The sequence below is a fragment of the Leucoraja erinacea genome, chromosome 6, assembly GCF_028641065.1.
Source record: "Leucoraja erinacea ecotype New England chromosome 6, Leri_hhj_1, whole genome shotgun sequence".
NCBI lineage: Eukaryota > Metazoa > Chordata > Chondrichthyes > Rajiformes > Rajidae > Leucoraja > Leucoraja erinaceus.
In genome coordinates this window covers 46,671,450-46,689,696 of record NC_073382.1, presented here as the reverse complement: position 1 = coordinate 46,689,696, position 18,247 = coordinate 46,671,450, and the positions used below count along the sequence as shown (strand labels likewise).

The 18,247-nt window shown below is 45.1% G+C and overlaps 1 protein-coding gene across 1 annotated transcript; it reads left to right on the top strand.

Moving 5' to 3' along the window:
- Positions 1-15,821: 15,821 nt before the first annotated feature.
- On the top strand, positions 15,822-17,929 carry gsx1 (GS homeobox 1). Its single transcript, XM_055636426.1, has 2 exons — positions 15,822-16,629; positions 17,258-17,929. The coding sequence occupies exons 1-2, from the start codon at positions 16,107-16,109 to the stop codon at positions 17,611-17,613; spliced, it is 879 nt and encodes a 292-aa protein (XP_055492401.1). The 5' UTR covers positions 15,822-16,106; the 3' UTR covers positions 17,614-17,929.
- The last annotated feature ends 318 nt before the right edge of the window (positions 17,930-18,247 follow it).

Genomic DNA, 18,247 nt, shown 5'->3' with positions numbered 1-18,247 from the left:
TCTGTACCTCCTCCCTGTAAGCTGACTCATTGCCCTCAGTGATCATTAATGAAGATAAGTGAGCCAGCACTTTCAGCAGCCATACATGCCCAGGCCATAACATCCCCACCACCATGTTTCACAGATGGCATGCTTTGGATCTCGGGCAGTTCCTTCTCTACTCCATACTTTGCTCTTGCCATCACTCTAATATAAGTTAACCTTCGTCTCATCCGTCCACAAGTCCTTGTTCCAGAACTGAGGTTGCTCTTTTAAGTACTTCTTGGCAAATTGTAACCTGTACATCTTATTTTTGTGGCTAACTAGTGGTTTGCATCTTGCAGTGTAGCCTCTGTATTTCTGTTCATGAAGTCTTCTGCAGACAGTGGTCATTGACAAATCCACACCTGACTCTCGAAGAGTGTTTCTGATTTGCCGGACAGGTGTTTGGGGATTTTTCTTTATTATAGAGCGAATTAGAATTATTAGAAAGCCATGGATGACAGCAGAGGTGCGCTCGCTGCTGAGGGCTCGTGATGCAGCCTACAGAGCCGGTAACGCAGCCGCTCTTCGATCTACCAGGACTGCACTGGAATAAGGAATCAGGGCAGCGAAACATGCCTATGCAGGGAAAATCCAGGGACACCTCTGTGACACAGGAGACATCAGGAGGATGTGGAAGGGAATCCAAACACTGACGGGGTACAAGGCAAGGCAGCAGGTAACTGACACGGACACTTCTCTCCCAGATAAACTGAACAACTTCTTTGCACGTTTTGATGCAGCAAACACCACACCCAAGGGGAGAACCAGCCCCTGCTTACAAATCGACCATCCAGTCCTGACCATAGACTCAATGGACACACGGAAAATCCTGTCCAAGGTCAACCCATGGAAAGCAGTCGGACCCGACAACATCCCAGGACGTGTGCTCAAGGAATGTGCTGAGGAGTTAGCAGATGTGCTAACAGACATCTTTAACATCTCCCTTAGTCAAGCCATTGTCCCCACATGCCTCAAAACTTCCACAATAATCTCAATAGCGAAGAAACCAGTGGTTGCCTGCCTAAATGACTACCGCCCTGTTGCCCTGACCCCAATAATAATGAAGTGTTTTGAACGCCTGGTGAAACCCCACATTACTGCCAGCCTCCCCTCATCGTTAGACCCCCTCCAGTTTGCCTATCGCCCCAACCGTTCTACAGAGGATGCCATTTCTACCACGCTGCACACAGTACTCACTCATCTGGAAAACAAAAACACCTACATCAGAATCCTGTACATTGACTTCAGCTTGGCTTTTAATACCATCATCCCACAGAGACTTGTGGAGAAACTAACCCTGCTGGGCCTCAACACCACCCTGTGTCACTGGATCTTGGACTTTCTGACAGAGAGACAGCAGTCAGTCCGTGTTGGCAAGAACACTTCAGGCTCGATCATGCTGAGCACCGGCTCCCCTCAAGGCTGTGTGCTCAGCCCGCTGTTGTTCACACTGCTCACACATGACTGTGCTGCCAGATTCAGGGACAATAAGATCATAAAATTTGCGGATGACACAACAGTGGTGGGACTCATCAGCGGAGATGACGAATCAATGTACAGGGAGGAAGTAAAACAACGAGTGGACTGGTGTCGACAAAACAAAGGAGATGGTTGTCGACTTCAGGAGGGCGCAGCCAAAACACACACCCCTCAACATCAGTGGCACCACAGTGGAGAGAGTGGAGAGCATAAAGTTCCACGGAGTGCAAATTACAGACAGTCTCACCTGGTCCAGGAACAACACTGGAATTGTCAAACGGGCCCATCAGCGACTGCACTTCCTGAGGAAACTCAAACAGGCCTCACTCCCCACCAACATCCTCAGGACTTTTTACAGGGGTACGGTGGAGTCTGTACTCACATACTGCATAAACACGTGGTACTCCAACTGCAACTGCTCAGACAGGAAGGCTCTGCAGAGGGTAGTGAGGGGAGCAGAGAGGATCATTGGCGTCTCCCTACCCTCGGTACAAGAACTGTTCCAGAGCCGCTGTCTGAAAAAAAGCTCTGAGAATAGCTAAGGACAAACTGCACCCCCTCCACATACACCTGGATCTCCTGCCATCAGGCAAGAGATACTGTAGCATCAAAGCCCGGACTACCGGACTAATAAACAGCTTCCTGCCACAGGCTGTGAGGCTGCTAGACAGTCACTCTGTACTCACAGTCACCTGATTCTGCAGCTTTGCACTGACATTTTAATAACTCTGGCACTGGCCACTCAAATCAACTGCCCTGGACATTTTAATGATTGTTTTTACTGTATTTTAATGTTGCTGTTTTACCTGCTTTTAACTATTTATACTGTTTCATCAGGGACTGGATTGTTTTTACTGTTATTATGTGTGAAATGTTTTAAGTTTCATGTACGATGCTCCAGTATTCCCTGGGAAACGTCTTCTCATCTTGCACTGTACAACTGTTGCTTTGCAAGATGACAATAAAGGTTGATTGATTGATTGATTGATTGATTGATTCTTCTGTCATCAGCTGGAGAGGTCTTCCTTGGCTTGCTAGTCGATTTGCGATTAGTAAGCTCAGCTCACCAGTGCTTTCTTTCATCTTAATGATGTTCCAAACAGTTGATTTTGGTAAGCCTAAGGTTTGGCTGATGTCTCTACCAGTTTTATGCATGTTTCTCAGTCTCATAATGGTTTCTTTGACTTTCATTGGCACAACTTTGGTCCTCATGTTGATTATAAAAGTTTCCAAAGGTGATGGAAAGACTGGAGAAAGACTAGGTGCTGAGAGCTCTCTTATACCTGCATTAAGGAGGCAATTAACACACCTGAGCAATTACAAACACCCGTGAAGCCATGTGTCCCAAACATTATGGTGCCCTGAAATGGGGGGGGGGACGATGCATAAACACAGCTGTAATTTCTACATGGCGAAACCAAAATGTATAAAAATGGCCTTTAACAAAATCTGACAATTTGCACTTTAACCACATGTGATTTTTTGTTTTACAAATCTCAAATTGTGGAGTACAGAGGTGTAGATTAGTTATTTCCTACTAACCAAATGTAATGCTTGTTAGTAGTTGCTCTGCCGAATATGCGATTTATATTACCAAGAGCTTGCTTACGTTGTTCAGTCTGAGTAGCTGCTAGTTACTGTAATGTCCTTTAGACCAATGCTGTAAGTGGACTTTAATAAATATGTGTTGTACCTAGACGTGTGTACGACTTATTACATGGTGTCAAGAAGTGAGTCTTACCTATTCCGTTCATGTTTATCGGGTTTTGTTTTTTATATTTGTTTTATGTGCCTGTTATCCCTTTCATGGTAAATTCGTCTCACTGTCCTAGTCCCCTGATCTTTGACTCTAACATTACTGAACGCTGGCACCTTTTCGAGCGCGACTACATTCACTACATTCACATCGTTCATCGCAACTATCCTCCAGATGTACGTGCTTCTGTGTTACTAAACCTGGCTGGTCCTGAGGCAATGAAACATGCGGACCGTTTTACTTTTGAGCCTGCTGTTTTAGACGCAAACGGTCAGATCCAAGTGCCTGCAGAAACAATTGATGACCCTGTTGTCCTACTTGCAAAGTTTAGACTGTTGTGTGAGCTCCCCTCAAACTCTATTATTGAACGTAACAAGCAAAGATCTTAGAGCGGAGCAAGATGGTTCACTCCACGAAAAAGCCATAGTAGGTGATGGGTAATCTTCAGCGCCATTTTAGTAACCGGCTTCCGTCATGGCCCCAAACTAATTCAGGAAGATTCTGCTATATCAGGCTGAGAGATTAAAGGATGGACATAAAATGCAGCGGGTCAGGCGGCATTTCTGGACAAAAGGAATAGGTGACATTTCGGATTGAGATCCATTTTCAGACTGAGTCAGGGGATAGAGGAACTCAAGCCATCCACCCCCACCCCCTCCCTCCGACGCGGACATGGAGCGATCACTGGCCCCCCTTTTTTTTGTTAAACATCTATTTCCTTCGGGTGTTTTTTTTTAATTTCCCCCTTACTATTTCCGTACTTTTTGGATAGCTGCCATGACCCATTTGATGTCATCCTTCTCCCGGTCTTGGCCTGCACCAATCTGCCGAACATGCTGTGTGTGTGTGTGTGTGTGTGTGTGTGTGTGTGTGTGTGTGTGTGTGTGTGTGTGTGTGTGTGTGTGTGTGTGTGTGTGTGTGTGTGTGTGTGTGTGTGTGTGTGTGTGTGTGTGTGTGTGTGTGTGTGTGTGTGTGTGTGTGTGTGTGTGTGTGTGTGTGTGTGTGTGTGTGTGTTAGTTTGTTTGGCGGAGTATGAGGGGAGAAGCACCGGCACCAAGAGCGAGCGAACGCGCGGACATACGGACAAAAGCAAAGATCATGGCGCGGAATAGGTGATGTTTCGGGTCGATACCCTTCTTCAGACTGAGTCAGGGGAAAGAGGAGCAAGAGATATAGATGGTACTAAGGACAAATGAATGGAAGATATGCCTATACCTCCTGTTTCCCTTTCCCTTGACTGTCAGTCTGAAGAAGGGTCTCGACCTACGCCGCTCTATGATCTTTGCTATCGTCCGTCTGTCCGTGCGTTAGCTCGCTCTTGGTGCCGGCACTTTTCCCCTCAGACAAGTTTTTTGCTCGTAAGCAACAAGTTGGTGAGCCAGTAGAATGCTTTATCAGCCACTTAAAACACATGGCTGCGCGCTGTCATTTTCGAGATTTATGCGATGAACTGATCCGCGACAAACTTGTTGGATGTATGCTCAGTGACAAGGTGAGAGACGAATTACTTCATAACACTAAACTGACTCTAAACCAAGCCGAACATGCCTGTCGGATTGCTGAGATAACGGCTTCTCACACTAAGTCTGTGATCTCTGGGCAACCACCCCAGTATAGTGTTAATCTTACAGACACCTCCTGTCATAACAAGCATCTGCAGCCTTCCCCTGCCTGGCAGCAGAGAAGGTCTGCTACTCGATGTCCTAATTGTAACTTTTTCTCATGCTCCGGGTCGGGAGTTCTGTGTTTCTTAGGGTAAAATTTGCAATTTCTGCAAGAAATTCAACCACTTTGCAAAATGTTGCCATTCCCATGTGACTCAAACCGTTCCAAGGATGAGTTTGCACCTGTTACAGCATGAGCTTGCTGATAACGAAAGCCAGGAGCTTGAGGAGCCATCCCCCGCTCAGCTCTCTGCAAGCGAAGATAACAGTTCAGTCATCCACTCTCTCCTCCCTTCCTCTAACGAGCAACTTTACCCTGAGGTAACCATGTTTGTGAATAACAATCCTGAGATCGCAAAGGTTGATACCGGCGCAAAATGTAATGTCATCTCGTTATCTGAGTTTAAAAAATACGTAATGCTGAACATGTTGAAAAGGCTTATCGGCCACGCTTCGGGCCTATGGGGGTGATGTTCTACACCCGCTTGGACAAACTGATTTAAACTGCATCATAGACTTGCAGTCTCATACCCTGACGTTTATATCATCAAGGGGGATTCTGAAACTCTCCTCGGTTTCAATGCATGCTACGATCTAGGCCCAGTCTACTTTTGCCACGTTGTCCATCAACCCTTTCTCACTGAGGGCTCCACTCAGCAAATACTCTCTCAATATAGAGAACTGTTTAACAATGAGCTTGGCCAGCTGCCCCTCAAGTACAACCTCGCCATTGATCCCAAAGTCACTCCTGTGGTTGAGCACCACATCGTGTTCCGCATGTCTTGCCTGACAGAGTACACAATGAGCTCAAGTGGATGGTCTGCCTGGGTGTCATTGCTGAAGTTACTGACCCATCTGACTGGGTTTCCACCATGGTGCTTGCAATGAAGAAAAACAAGGAGGAAATCCATATCTGCATCAACCCCAGGATGTCAGCACAGCTATCAAACACCCACACTACCCTATGCCAACGGTAGAGGAAGTTGCCGCTCAAATAGGCAATGCATCAGTGTTCTCCATTCTGGATGCCAAAAGCTCGTTTTGGCAGATTCCGCTGGACCCAGACTCGTCCAACCTTACTACGTTCGGCACCCCCTTCGCCCGTTACAAATTCCTGAGAATGCCCTTTGGCATCAACTCTGCCAGCGAGGTTTTTCAGCTCACGATGGAACAGTTTGCGGGTTATCCATGTGCCATCATTGTTTATGACATTCTCGTCTGCGGGTGAGCATGACACCAATCTGAAGAGAGGGTTGGACCGTGGCAAATACATTCAGCTCAAACTCAATCCTCTGAAGTGCAAGTTTTGAATCCCGGAAGTTACCTACGTCGAACATGTTTTCACAAGTGATGGTGTCAGACCAGACCCATCAAAAACTGCTGCTATCAATGGGATGCCGGTTCCTACTGATGTTACGAGTCTACAAAGGGTCCTTGGAATGGTCAACTACCTGGGGGAATATATTCCCAACCTCAGTGACATATCTGCCCCCCTGCGGGAACTGACACACAAGCTTGGTCCTGGTATCCGCAGCACCAAAGAGCTTTTGATATCCTCAAGTTGCAGCTGGCCAGCGTACCTACCCTTGTTTATTTCGCGTTAGAGTTACCAGTAACACTTACATGTGATGCGTCCCAGTACGGACTTGGCGCTGCTTGCCTGCAGATCACTAACGATGGCGACTGCAAGCCTGTTTCATATGCCTCTCGTACACTAACCGATACTGAACAATGTTACGCCTAGATTGAAAAAGAATTGCTTGCAGTGGTTTTTGCCTGCACGAAATTCAAAGGCATTATTTTTGGGAAATCTGTGACTATTGAAACAGACCACCAGCTGGTCACCATCTTGAATAAACCCATTCACGCTGCTCCAGCTCGCCTGCAATGGATGATGATGCAGCTGCAGTGTTTTGATTTCAACATTGTCTCCAAAAAGGCAAGGACATGCACATAGCTGATACGCTATCAAGGGCCCCACGCAAAACCAGCCCTCTGAACAGGACCAGTTCTCAGTAATGATGATATCGTATGTTCCCACTGATTGCCTAAGCAGCCTGGCAAAGCACACGGCTGCTGACGAGACTTTACAATCACTGATCGCAGTCATCCGGCGTGGCTGGCCGGATAAACAACACAGCACCCCGCTCGCAATCCGCCCATACTTCCTAGTTCACGACGAACTGGTGTTACAGGACGGGATTATAGTCAAGGGCCACAAGGCAGTTGTCCCAGCTGTCCTCCGGGACAAGTGCTTTGATGTTGTCCACAGGGGCCAAACCTGTGTACCAGGGGCAACCTTACAACAGGCACAGAGCATGTTTTACTGGCCTGGTATGACCAAGTATATACGTGACAAAACTGAAGTCTGCGCCATCTGTAAAAGCCAGACGCCACACCAGCAGAAGCAGCCCTTACTGCCTCACCCTGTTCCTCCTCTACCGTGGTCCACAGTAGCCACCGACATATTCGAATGGCATGGGAAACACTATCTGGTTTTTGTCGACTCTTATTCCGGCTGGTTTGACATTGATCTACTCCAAACCATCACATCTGAAGCAGTTATCCAGAAGTTGCAACGCCATTTCTCTGTGCACGGCTCCCCTGCACGCCTTCTATCCAACAACGGCAGTCAGTTCACCAGCCAGCTTTTCAAAAACTTTGCACAATGATGGGACTTTTGCCGTATCACCAGCAGCCTTGCATTTCCGGGGCCCTTCTTCAGACTGAATGTAGAGGGGAGGCAACTGGAGGTAAGAAAAGGCCAGAAGGCCAGCATCTGCGGTTCCTTTATACACACTTTATCCTCTCACCTGTATCCACCTATCGCTTTGTCCCTCCCCCAACTCCCATTTCCAGCTTTCTCCTCCACCCCCAACAATCAACCTGTTGAAGGGTCCCGATCCAAGACGTCTTCTGCCCATTTCCCTCAATGTAAGTTGCCTGACCCAGTCAAGATGTGTTGGTAGATTAGAATTTATGTAAGCTAATTAACGTACACCTGGTTCAAACCTGGGTCTCTGGCGCTATATGGCAGAAACTCTACCACTGTGTCACTGTGCCACTGTGCTAGAGAAGGTGAAGGTTGGGGGCGAATGCACAGGGTAAAGGGACTACCTCTGGTAGGATGAGGCTAGGGTTGTTGTGAGAATAATTTGTTAAGCTCACCTGGGAAGTGTATTAATGGGCCAACAGTACAGAGAGTGTGAATGAATAAAAGCTCTGAAATAAGGGCAGTTAGAGAGTCAGAACTTGAAGTTGCAAAGTGAGAGCATGCCTAATATGTCAGGCTGTGATAATGGAGAGGGAGAAACTGAGCTAATATCATACTGATGACACAGCAGAAATGATTGGCCTGATTCTCATGGAGAAAGTGTGTCAAGATTTAGTTTAGTTTAGACACAAAGTACTGGTGTAACTCAGCGGGTCAGGCAGCATCTCTGGAGAAAAAGGATGGATGACATTTCGAGTCGGATCCCTTCTACAGACAGTTTAGTTTAGTTTAGTTTAGTTTAGTTTATTGTTACGTTTACAGTGTACAGTGAAAAGCTTTTGTTGCTTGCTAACCGGTCAACAGAAAGACTATACATGATTGCAATCGAGCCATCCACACTGTACAGATACAGGATAAAGTGAATAACATGTAGTGCAAAATGAAGTCCAATAAATTCCGATTATAGATAGCCCGAGGGTCTTCAATGAGTCAAGTCAAGAGTCAAATCCACAGTATTTAATTGTCATATGTACTGGAAACGGAACAACAATGGATTGAAAGATACAGCATGGAAACAGACAACTTCACATTGTTGGAATAAGATGTATATAAGATTGATACGATTGGAGATGGCACAGTGGCTCAGCTGGTAGAGCCGGTGCATCATAACACCTGAGACACGGGCTCGATCCTGACTTTGGGTGCTGTCTACGTGCATTGATTGAATTGATTGATTGAATTGGAATGCATGGAAACAGACCCTTCGGCCCACTGACTCCACACTAATCATCGATCACCAGTACACACTAGTTCTATCTTATCCCAATTTCTCATCCACTCCCTATGCACTAGGGGCAATTTACAGAGGCCTTTTAGCCCCCAAACCCGCATTACATGCAATGTGGGAGGAAATCAGAGCAGCCCGAAGAAACCCACACGGTCCCAAGGAGAACATGCAAACTCCATACAAAGAGCATCCAAGATCAGGATCAAGCCCGGCTCTCTGGCGCAGTGAGACAGCAGCTCTACAGCTATCGGTTGTATGAGATCACCTGCAAAAAAAAACCACACTTATGTATCGTGAAGTGGTTTGTTGGGAAGAAATGGTTGCCACAATAGAATATCAGTTCTTTGTGTGTGTGTGAGTGTGTGTCAGTGTGTGTGTGAGTGTGCAAGTGTATGTTAAGTGTGTATGTGTGTGTGATTGTGTGTAACTGTATAGTGGTGTGTGAGTGTATTTAAATGGGCGTATGAGTATGAGTGTGTGTGAGTATGTTGGTGTAACTATGAGTGTGTGTGTGTATGTGTGTGAGCATGAGTGTGTATCGGTGTGTGAGTGGGAGCTGGTGAGTGAGCGGGCTTGCGAATGTGTGTGTACATGAGCATCAGCGTGTGAGTGGGTGTGAGTGTGCGTGAGTGTGAGTGTTAATGTGTGCGTGTGTGAGTTTGGCTGTGTGTTGGTGAGTGTACGTGTGCAAGGGTGGGGGCGTGAGAATGGGAGTGGGTGAGTAAGTGAGTCCAATTGTGCATGAGTGTGTGTGTACGTGAGTGTGTGTGTGCAAATAACTCAGTTGTGGATGTAAATGTTAAGTCTAGAGATACAACATGGAAACAGACCCTTTGGCACATCAAGTTTGTGTCGACCATTGATCATCCATTTTCACTAGTTCTATGTTATCCCACTATAACATCCACTCCCTGCACACTAGGGGCAATTTACAGATGCCAATTAACCTACAAACTGCAAACATCTTTAGGACGTTGAAGAACACCTAAAGATACAAATGTGGTCACAGGGAGAATGTGCGAACTACACATAAAAAGCACACGAGCATAGGATCAAACCTGGGTCTGTGGTGTTGTGAAACAGCAGCTCTGCCAGCTGCGCCACTGTGCTGCCCTTAAAATACTGATGAGGCCACATTGTGATCAGAGGATGTTTACTGGTATACATAGAGGACATGTACAGCAAAGAAAGCAGGGGGTGCTGCAAATTGAGGTTGGAAATTATGTAGCTGTGATAAGTATTATGTCTGGCTCAAAACATTTAAAGTCAGTGAAGTGGTTGAAAATGTAGCAGTTTGCTTGTGCAGATCATGTTCTATATACTGTATAGCAAAGTGATGAAGGGCAGTTGTATAGTCAGTCTATGTTGAGTAATGGAACAAATATTGATCAGGACATTTAGTTTAGTTTTGTTTATTGCCTCCTGTACCGAGGTACAGTGAAAAGCTTGGCCTATCTTGTTCATACAGGAATAATAAATGAGACCCTTGAAGGGTCTCAACACCAGGGATAATTTCCCTGCTCTTCCTTTGAAATAATGTTATGGGTTCATAAATATCTATTGAGTGAGCAGGGGCGGCATAGTGGTGAAGTGGTAGAGTTGCCGCCTTACAGCGCCAGAGTCGCGGTATTCGATCCTATCTATGAGTGCCGTCTGTATGGAGTTGGTACATTATCCCTGTGACCACACGCGTTTTCTCAGCCAAGCCTCAACTTGCTGGAAAGAGTGCAGAGACGATTTACAAGGATGTTGCCAGGACTCGAGGGCCTGTGCTATAGGGAGAGGTTGAGCAGGTTAAGACTTTATTCCTTGGAGCGCATAAGGTTGATCATATAGAGGTGTACAAAATCATGATAGGAATGGATCGGGCAAATGTATAGTCTTTTGCCCAGAGTGGGGGAATTGAAAACCGGAAGACATAGGTTTAAGATGAGGGGGGCATGATTTAATAGGAACCTGAGGGGTAACATTTTTACACAAAGGGTGGTGGGTGTATGGAACGTGTACAACGATGTCAGAGGAGGTCATTGAGGCAGGTGTTATCACAATGTTCAAGAAACATTTAAACAGGTGCATGGATAGGATTGGTTTAGAGGGGTATGGGGCAAACGTAGGCAAGATAGGCAGCATGTGGCGTAATGGTAAAGCTGCTGCCTTACAGCGCTTACAGCGCAAGAGAGCTGGGTTTGATCCCGACTATGGATGCTATCTGTATGGAGTTTGACATTCTCCCTGTGATCGCTGGGTTTTCTCTGAGATAGAAACGTAGACTATCGAAACATAGAAAATAGGTGCCAGGAGTAGGCCATTCTGCCCTTTGAGCCAGCACCGCCATTCAATATGATCATGGCTGATCATCCAAAATCTGTACCCCGTTCTGGCTTTTTCCCCATATCCCTTGATTCCCTTAGCCCTGAGCTAAATCTAACTCTTGAAAACATCCAATGAATTGACCTCCACTGCCTTCTGTGGCAGAGAATTCCACAGATTCACAACTCTCTGGGTGAAAAAGTTATTCCTCATCTAAATAGCCCACCCCTTATTCGTAAACTGTGACCCCCGGTTCTGGACTCCCCCAAAATCAGGAATATTTTTCCTGCATCTACCCTGTCAAATCCTCTAAGAATTTTATATGTTTCTATAAGATCCCCTCTCATCCTAAATTCCAGTGAATACAAGCCCAGTCGACCCATTCTTTCATCATATGTCAGTCTCGCCATCCCGACAATTAACCTGGTGAACTTACGCTGCACTCCCTCAGTAGCAATAATGTCCTTCCACAAATTAGGAGACCAAAATTGCACATGATACTCCAGGTGCAGTCTCACCAGGGCCCTGTACAACTGTAGGAGGACCTTGCTCTTAAACTCAAATCGTCTCGCAATGAAGGCCAACATGCCATTTGCTTTCTTCACTGCCTGCTGTACCTGCAAGTTTACTTTCAGTGACTGATGTACAAGCACACCAGGTCTCATTGCATCTCCCCTTCTCCTAATCTGACACCATTCAGATAATTATCTGCCTTCTTGTTCTTGCCACCAAAGAGGATATATTATACTGCATCTGCCATGCTTCTGACCACTCACCTGACCTATCCAAGTCACCCTGAAGCCTCATAGAATCCTCCGTGCAGCTCACACTGCCACCCAGCTTTGTGACATCCACAAACATAGAGATGTTACATTTAATTCCCTCGTCTACATCATTAAATATATTGTAAACAACTGGGGTCCCAGCATTAAGCCTTGTAGCACCCCACTAGCCACTGCCTGCCATTCTGAAAAGGACCCGTTAATTCCTACTCTTTGCTTTCTGCCTGCCAGTCAGTTCTCTATCAATTTCAATGCCCTACCCCCAATACCCCGTTTTCTCTCTCCCTCCTTTATTAAAAGGTGGAGTTACATTGGCTACCCTCCAGTCCACAGGAACTGAGGCAGAGTTGAGAGAACATTGGAAAATGATCACCAATGCATCCACAATTTCTAGGGCCACTTCCTTGAGTACTCTGGGATACAGACCATCAGGCCCTGGGGATTTATCTACCTTCAGTCCCAACAGTTTACCTAACACCATTTTCTGACTAATGTGGATTCCCTTCAGCTCCTCCCTCCCACTAGATCCTCGGTCCCCTAGTATTTCTGGGAGATTGTTTGTGCCTTCCTTAGTGAAGACAGAACCAAAGTACTCGTTTAACTGTTCTGCCATTTCCTTGTTTCCCATTATAAATTCACCTGTCTCTGACTGTAAAGGACCTACATTTGTCTTCATGAATCTTTTCCTTTTTACATACCTAAAGAAACTTTTACAGTCAGTTTATATATTTCCCGCAGGCTTTCTTTCATGCTCTTTTTTTCCCCCTCTTGATTAACCCCTTTGTCCTCCTCTGTTGAGTTCTAAATTTCTCACAGTCCTCTGGTTTGCCGCTTCTTCTGGCAAATTTATATGCCTCTTCCTTGGATTTAACATTATCCTTGACTTCCCTCATCAGCCACCGTTGAGCCATCTTCCCAGTTGTATTTTTTGGCCAGACAGGGATAAACAATTTCTGGAGTTCATCCATGTGGTCTTTATATCTTTGCCATTGCATCTCCATTGTCAACCCTTTAGGTATAATTTGTCAATCCTAGCCAATTCCCATCTCATACCTTCAAAGTCTCCTTTATTCAAATTCGAGACCCTAGTCTCTGAATTAACTGTGTCGCTCTCCATCCTAATGCAGAATTCCTCCATATTGTGGTCACTGTTGCCCAAGGGGCCTAGCACAACAAGATCGTTAACTATCTGAACCATCTGAAGAAGGGTTTCGGCCCAAAACATTGCCTATTTCCTTCGCTCCATAGATGCTGCTGCTGCACCCGCTGAGTTTCTCCAGCTTTTTTTGTGTACCTAAGATCGTTAACTAATCCTCCTCATTATACAATACCCAATCTAGGATGACCTGTCCTATAGTTGGCTCCCCTACATATTGGTATAAAAACCCATCCTGTATACTGTAGATTCCAGGAAATTCTCCTCCTCCGCACTGTTACCAATTTGGTTGGCCAAATCTATATGTAGATTAAAGTCAACCATGAATTGAGATCTTTGGTTTCCTCCCACACTTCAAAGACGTACAGGTTTGTAGGTCAATTGGCTTGGTATAAGTGTAAATTGTCCCTTGTGTGTGGGATAGTGTTAATGTGCAGGGATCATTGGTCGGTGCAGACTCGGTGGGCCGAAGGGCCTGTTTCCGTGCTGTATCTCTAAACTAAAATAAAAACAAAGTAGGACTAGTGTAGATGGGGCACGTTGGTCAGCGTGGGCAGGTTGGGATGAAGGTTTCTGCACTGTGTGACTATGACTATGAGGAAGTACTTGAAGCAGGTAATATCACAGATTAATAAACATTCACACAGGTGCATGAAAAGGATTGGTTTAGAGGGATATGAGCCAAATGCAGGCAGGCGGTATTAGTGTAAATGGGACATGTTGGGCGATGTTGGCAAGTTGAGCCGAATGGCCTGTTTCTGCGCTGTATGACTATGATTCTTCATCTTTATTCCACCTGTTTTCCTACCTTGAAATTTTCCGGTTAAAATTGCAATTTAACCTTTGAACTATCAATGTAAATATCTAATAAAGTAAGTTGCTTAAAAAATAACATAGTTTGTATAACTACCACACAGAGTTTTCTGACTTCATCGGAGACTTTAAGCAGTAAACATCAATGTGCTTTATGTTTGGAAATACCTCTATCCAAGTACCCTACAGATTCCTTTGTTTACATGCAAGTTAAAATGTGTTTTTCGCGCAACTTTTTTGTCTAATGACTCTAAAATGGAAAAAAAAAGTTTTATTATTACTTAATCAAATCATGCAGGAACGCTTGTTCCAAAAGTACCAGTATTAACTGCCAATGTGTGACAGTGTTTCCTTTGTGTCTGCTTATCCGATGCTGTCACACACTTTAATTCGCTCTTGTTTGTCATTCACCGGTCTCTACAAAAAGCTTCAAGAAGGTTCAGCGCCTGAAAAACCTGTTTATTTTATATAATATTCTGAAGTGACCCACGGAATTTAAATGTAGCAATGAGGCTGAAACTTTGAACTCAAAATGTGCCTTAAAACCTTTAAAGCAGGACTTTGGTGTTTTTATTTAAATTTGATTAAAGAACGACCTTGTATATGAAAGCGTTATTAAGTTTAATCGGGCTTTATCTATGCACGGCATCTCTGCGTGTACCTGTGTTACTGTAGTACACGGAAAACAACCCAATCGGGGCATATACATAAAACGAAGTATCAGTATAAATAACTTAGCAGCCGGATTTCGAAATATAATAAACACCTTCTAAAATAGTTGATGGAATTATGCTCCGTCAGACCCAGCTAAACACTGATAAGCAAGATTGTTCCAATTCCGTGTAGTATCCTAACATCACTGCCTGTTTACCATTCATATCCCGAGACAAAAATAATGTACATTAAATGACATTAATGGCAAGTCTGTTATACGGGGATCGGCAACAGAACGCATTACTTCAGAACAAGGCATGTGTTTAATCCGCGAGCCTGCATTTTTTCACAGAAAGGCTGGTGCTGGTGCTGGAGCCTGTTACAGTACTGTCCAAAACACCGAATAAAATAAACATCCTACTTATTCCTCGACATGCGTTAGTTAGCCTCATTCTTTTCCGTAGTGGGGTTTATTTTTCGCAATGAACTGATCCAGCCAAAAACGTGCTGAAATCGCAGTATTGCTCCCTTGACGCTTGTAGATTTCAGTAGCTGTTGAAACGTGTTTGCAAAGTTCAGCGATTATTCCAGTTGTTCTCCCATGTGTATTGCTGAGAGGCTGTACAATGAAAGCCCCCTGCAAGACTTTTACAAACTCTATAGTTGGATTATCTCTCTGCGCCCAAACCGCTCAGCAGCTGGGTGAGTGTTTTACCCCGGGAGTCTGGTGAAAGATCTGCAAGAATTCAGTAAATACCATTTTATTTTCATCGGTTTGTTCGGCGGAGAGTGAAAGCAGCTTTTTTTTTTCTTGACTGCTTTCTAACGCGCTATAATTTTTTTTAAAAGCGAAAGGAAACACGTAGAAGAGCGCTGGAAAAAAATGATACTGTGGTTAATATATCGAAAAAAGTGCACATTTCAGAGAGGGGTTTGACTATTAATAGCGCGGGGTGGGGGATAGTCCTATACAGACAGCATAATAGAGGGGGGTAGCACTGTACACGGACTGAAAATGTACACGATTATACACAAGAAAATGAAGAAACATGCATGTGTGATGATATGTATCAAAGTACGAGTATACCGAGAAAATAGGAGATAGATAGAGTGAGAGAAAGGGAGAGGGGGTGAGAGGGGGGGTCCAAAATAACAAAGCGTCGACGGAGAGAGGGAGCAATAGAATGTGATGTAAAATAAATGAAGGGATAGAGAGATCCAGTGAATGGATGAGGCTAAATTGATTACAGAGCTCTGAAATTCAGACAGAGAAAGCGAGAGTGGGAGCGAAAGGATAAAGGGGCGCAAACAGCGTGTAGGTGGAGTTGAGGAGAATAAGAGAATATTATGCAGTTCATTTAGTTAACAAGCGACATAAAAGCGAAGCGTGCAGAGTGAATCTAAACGGAGAAGCCGCAAAACAAACCCCATTGAGTTGCACTCTGCCGCTAGTGGCGTAACCATCACATGGCAAGCCCAAGCCCAAAGTATTTAAGGAGCCTGTTTCGCACTTTCAGCACCACAGCCACCTCCAACAAGTTGGCAGCCGCCAACTTTGACTCACACCACAACTGTAACGGAGGGAGGAGAACTTTGTTGAAGATGCCCAGGTCGTTTCTCGTGGATTCGCTCATTGTCAGGGACTCCAACGAGAAGGCGTCCCCCAGTGTGTTTGATAGCAACACGCCTTTACTGCCTTACGCCGTGCACCCCTCTCATTCTCTGGCTCTGTCGGCTGGGTCCTGTCATTCACGGAAGTCAGGCTTGCTGTGTGTATGCCCCCTGTGTGTTACGGCTTCTCAGCTCCATCCAGGACCACCTGGTATCCCATTCCTTAAGGCGCAGTTCCCCAACTTTAGCCCACAGTACTGTCACTCGGCACTTGGCAGGCACCACCGAACCAGCACAGTGACCGTCGACCATGGACCAAGCATCTACTCAGCCGCTTATCCCATGGCAGACCCGGGACCGTTTCATTGTCTCTCTCTCGGTGAGTACACAAAAACAAAAATCCCAAATGAATATATTCTTGCATCCTTACGGACCGCGTAATTTAGTCGTTGGTTTACTATCATTCAAAATCTCGATTGACTTAATCCACATCATGCCGCCTTTGAGATCGTTCAAGTCAAAGGAATGTAACATTAACATCTTGATTTGTGAAGGGAAAGGGCCAGTTGAACACCTTCAAAGCGGGCAAAATCGGTGCCGAAGGTGCGTTCGATTACAAGGTTCGCCCGTTCGCTAACACATCAGGTTAATTCTAAATCTATACCAACTTCACTAGTGTAATAGATGAATGGAACTGTCTTCCAAGCAAATTTCAGATGGTGATGATATACAAGCGTTAATATTTCTCAGCTATAGGGCGCAGGTTACACATTTGTTGTACCTTGTTTACAAAATGGACAATAGAACATATAACATATAACATACAGCGCAGGGTGCGGCCCTTCGGCCCACAATGTATGTGCCAAACATGAACAAAACAAGGTGTTTCATTGTAGAATATTCGCAAATGGGACTTAATTAGTCAACCTTAGTCGTATCCCAAATGGAATCTATAATCTACCAAAATAATAACTGTTGTTTCATCGATGTTAATTGTTGTTTTCCAGCTTCCGAGAGCAGTACTAGTCAACTCCAGAGCAGCAAGCGAATGCGCACCGCCTTCACCAGTACTCAGCTATTGGAGCTGGAAAGGGAATTCGCTTCCAATATGTACCTGTCCCGTCTCCGGAGGATCGAAATCGCCACCTACTTGAACCTGTCGGAGAAACAGGTGAAGATCTGGTTTCAGAACCGTCGGGTCAAGCACAAAAAGGAAGGGAAGAGCGGGAGTGTGCAGCGCGCCCACCCCAACTGCAAGTGCAACTCCCTGACATCGGCCAAGTGCGGTGGGGAGGAAGCAGGGTCGCCCATGTCACCCTCATCACCCGGCAAAGACGACAGAGACTTGACAGTCACTCCGTGAGAGCCTTGAAAATAAAACTCAGCCAAACCAACGCAGCCAAGAGTCATCAACCATTCTTCCGCCTTGCATTTAAAACAAAAGACCTTTAATATGTTGTCTTTTTCAAAACAGATATGTAAATAAATCCCTAATGGAGAATTCCCCCGAGTGATCCCAGCACGGACTCTAAAAAAATCCGAGCAACAGCATTAGAACATGTAATTAAATGTATAAAACGCTCTTCTCTAGCTATAACTTCTTTAAAAAAGAAAGTTATGGTGCGCATTTGGTTGGTCTGTATGTATTTCACAATATTTATTTATTTATTTATGGTAAATAAAGATTTTTTTCATAGTCATTTGGGTTTTGTCGCCTGAAGATTATTTCCACTGAATAAATATCACCTTGCACCATCGGATATCACACATGCTGGCTTGCGCGCGCGCACACAAAACATACACACTAACACACCACACACACACACACACACACACACCATACACATCATACACACCATACACACCATACACACCATACACACACACACACACACACACACACACACACACATACACATAAACACACACACACACACACACACACACACACACACCATACACACCATACACACAAACACACACACACACACACACAC

What these genes read in the sequence shown, in the direction of transcription:
- gsx1 (XM_055636426.1), top strand. Translation starts at nt 16,107, where the DNA reads ATGGCAAGCCCAAGCCCAAAGTATTTAAGGAGCCTGTTTCGCACTTTC. An exon ending in GTTTCATTGTCTCTCTCTCG is followed by an intron (nt 16,630 to 17,257) that starts GTGAGTACACAA and finishes GTTGTTTTCCAG; the next exon opens with CTTCCGAGAGCAGTACTAGT.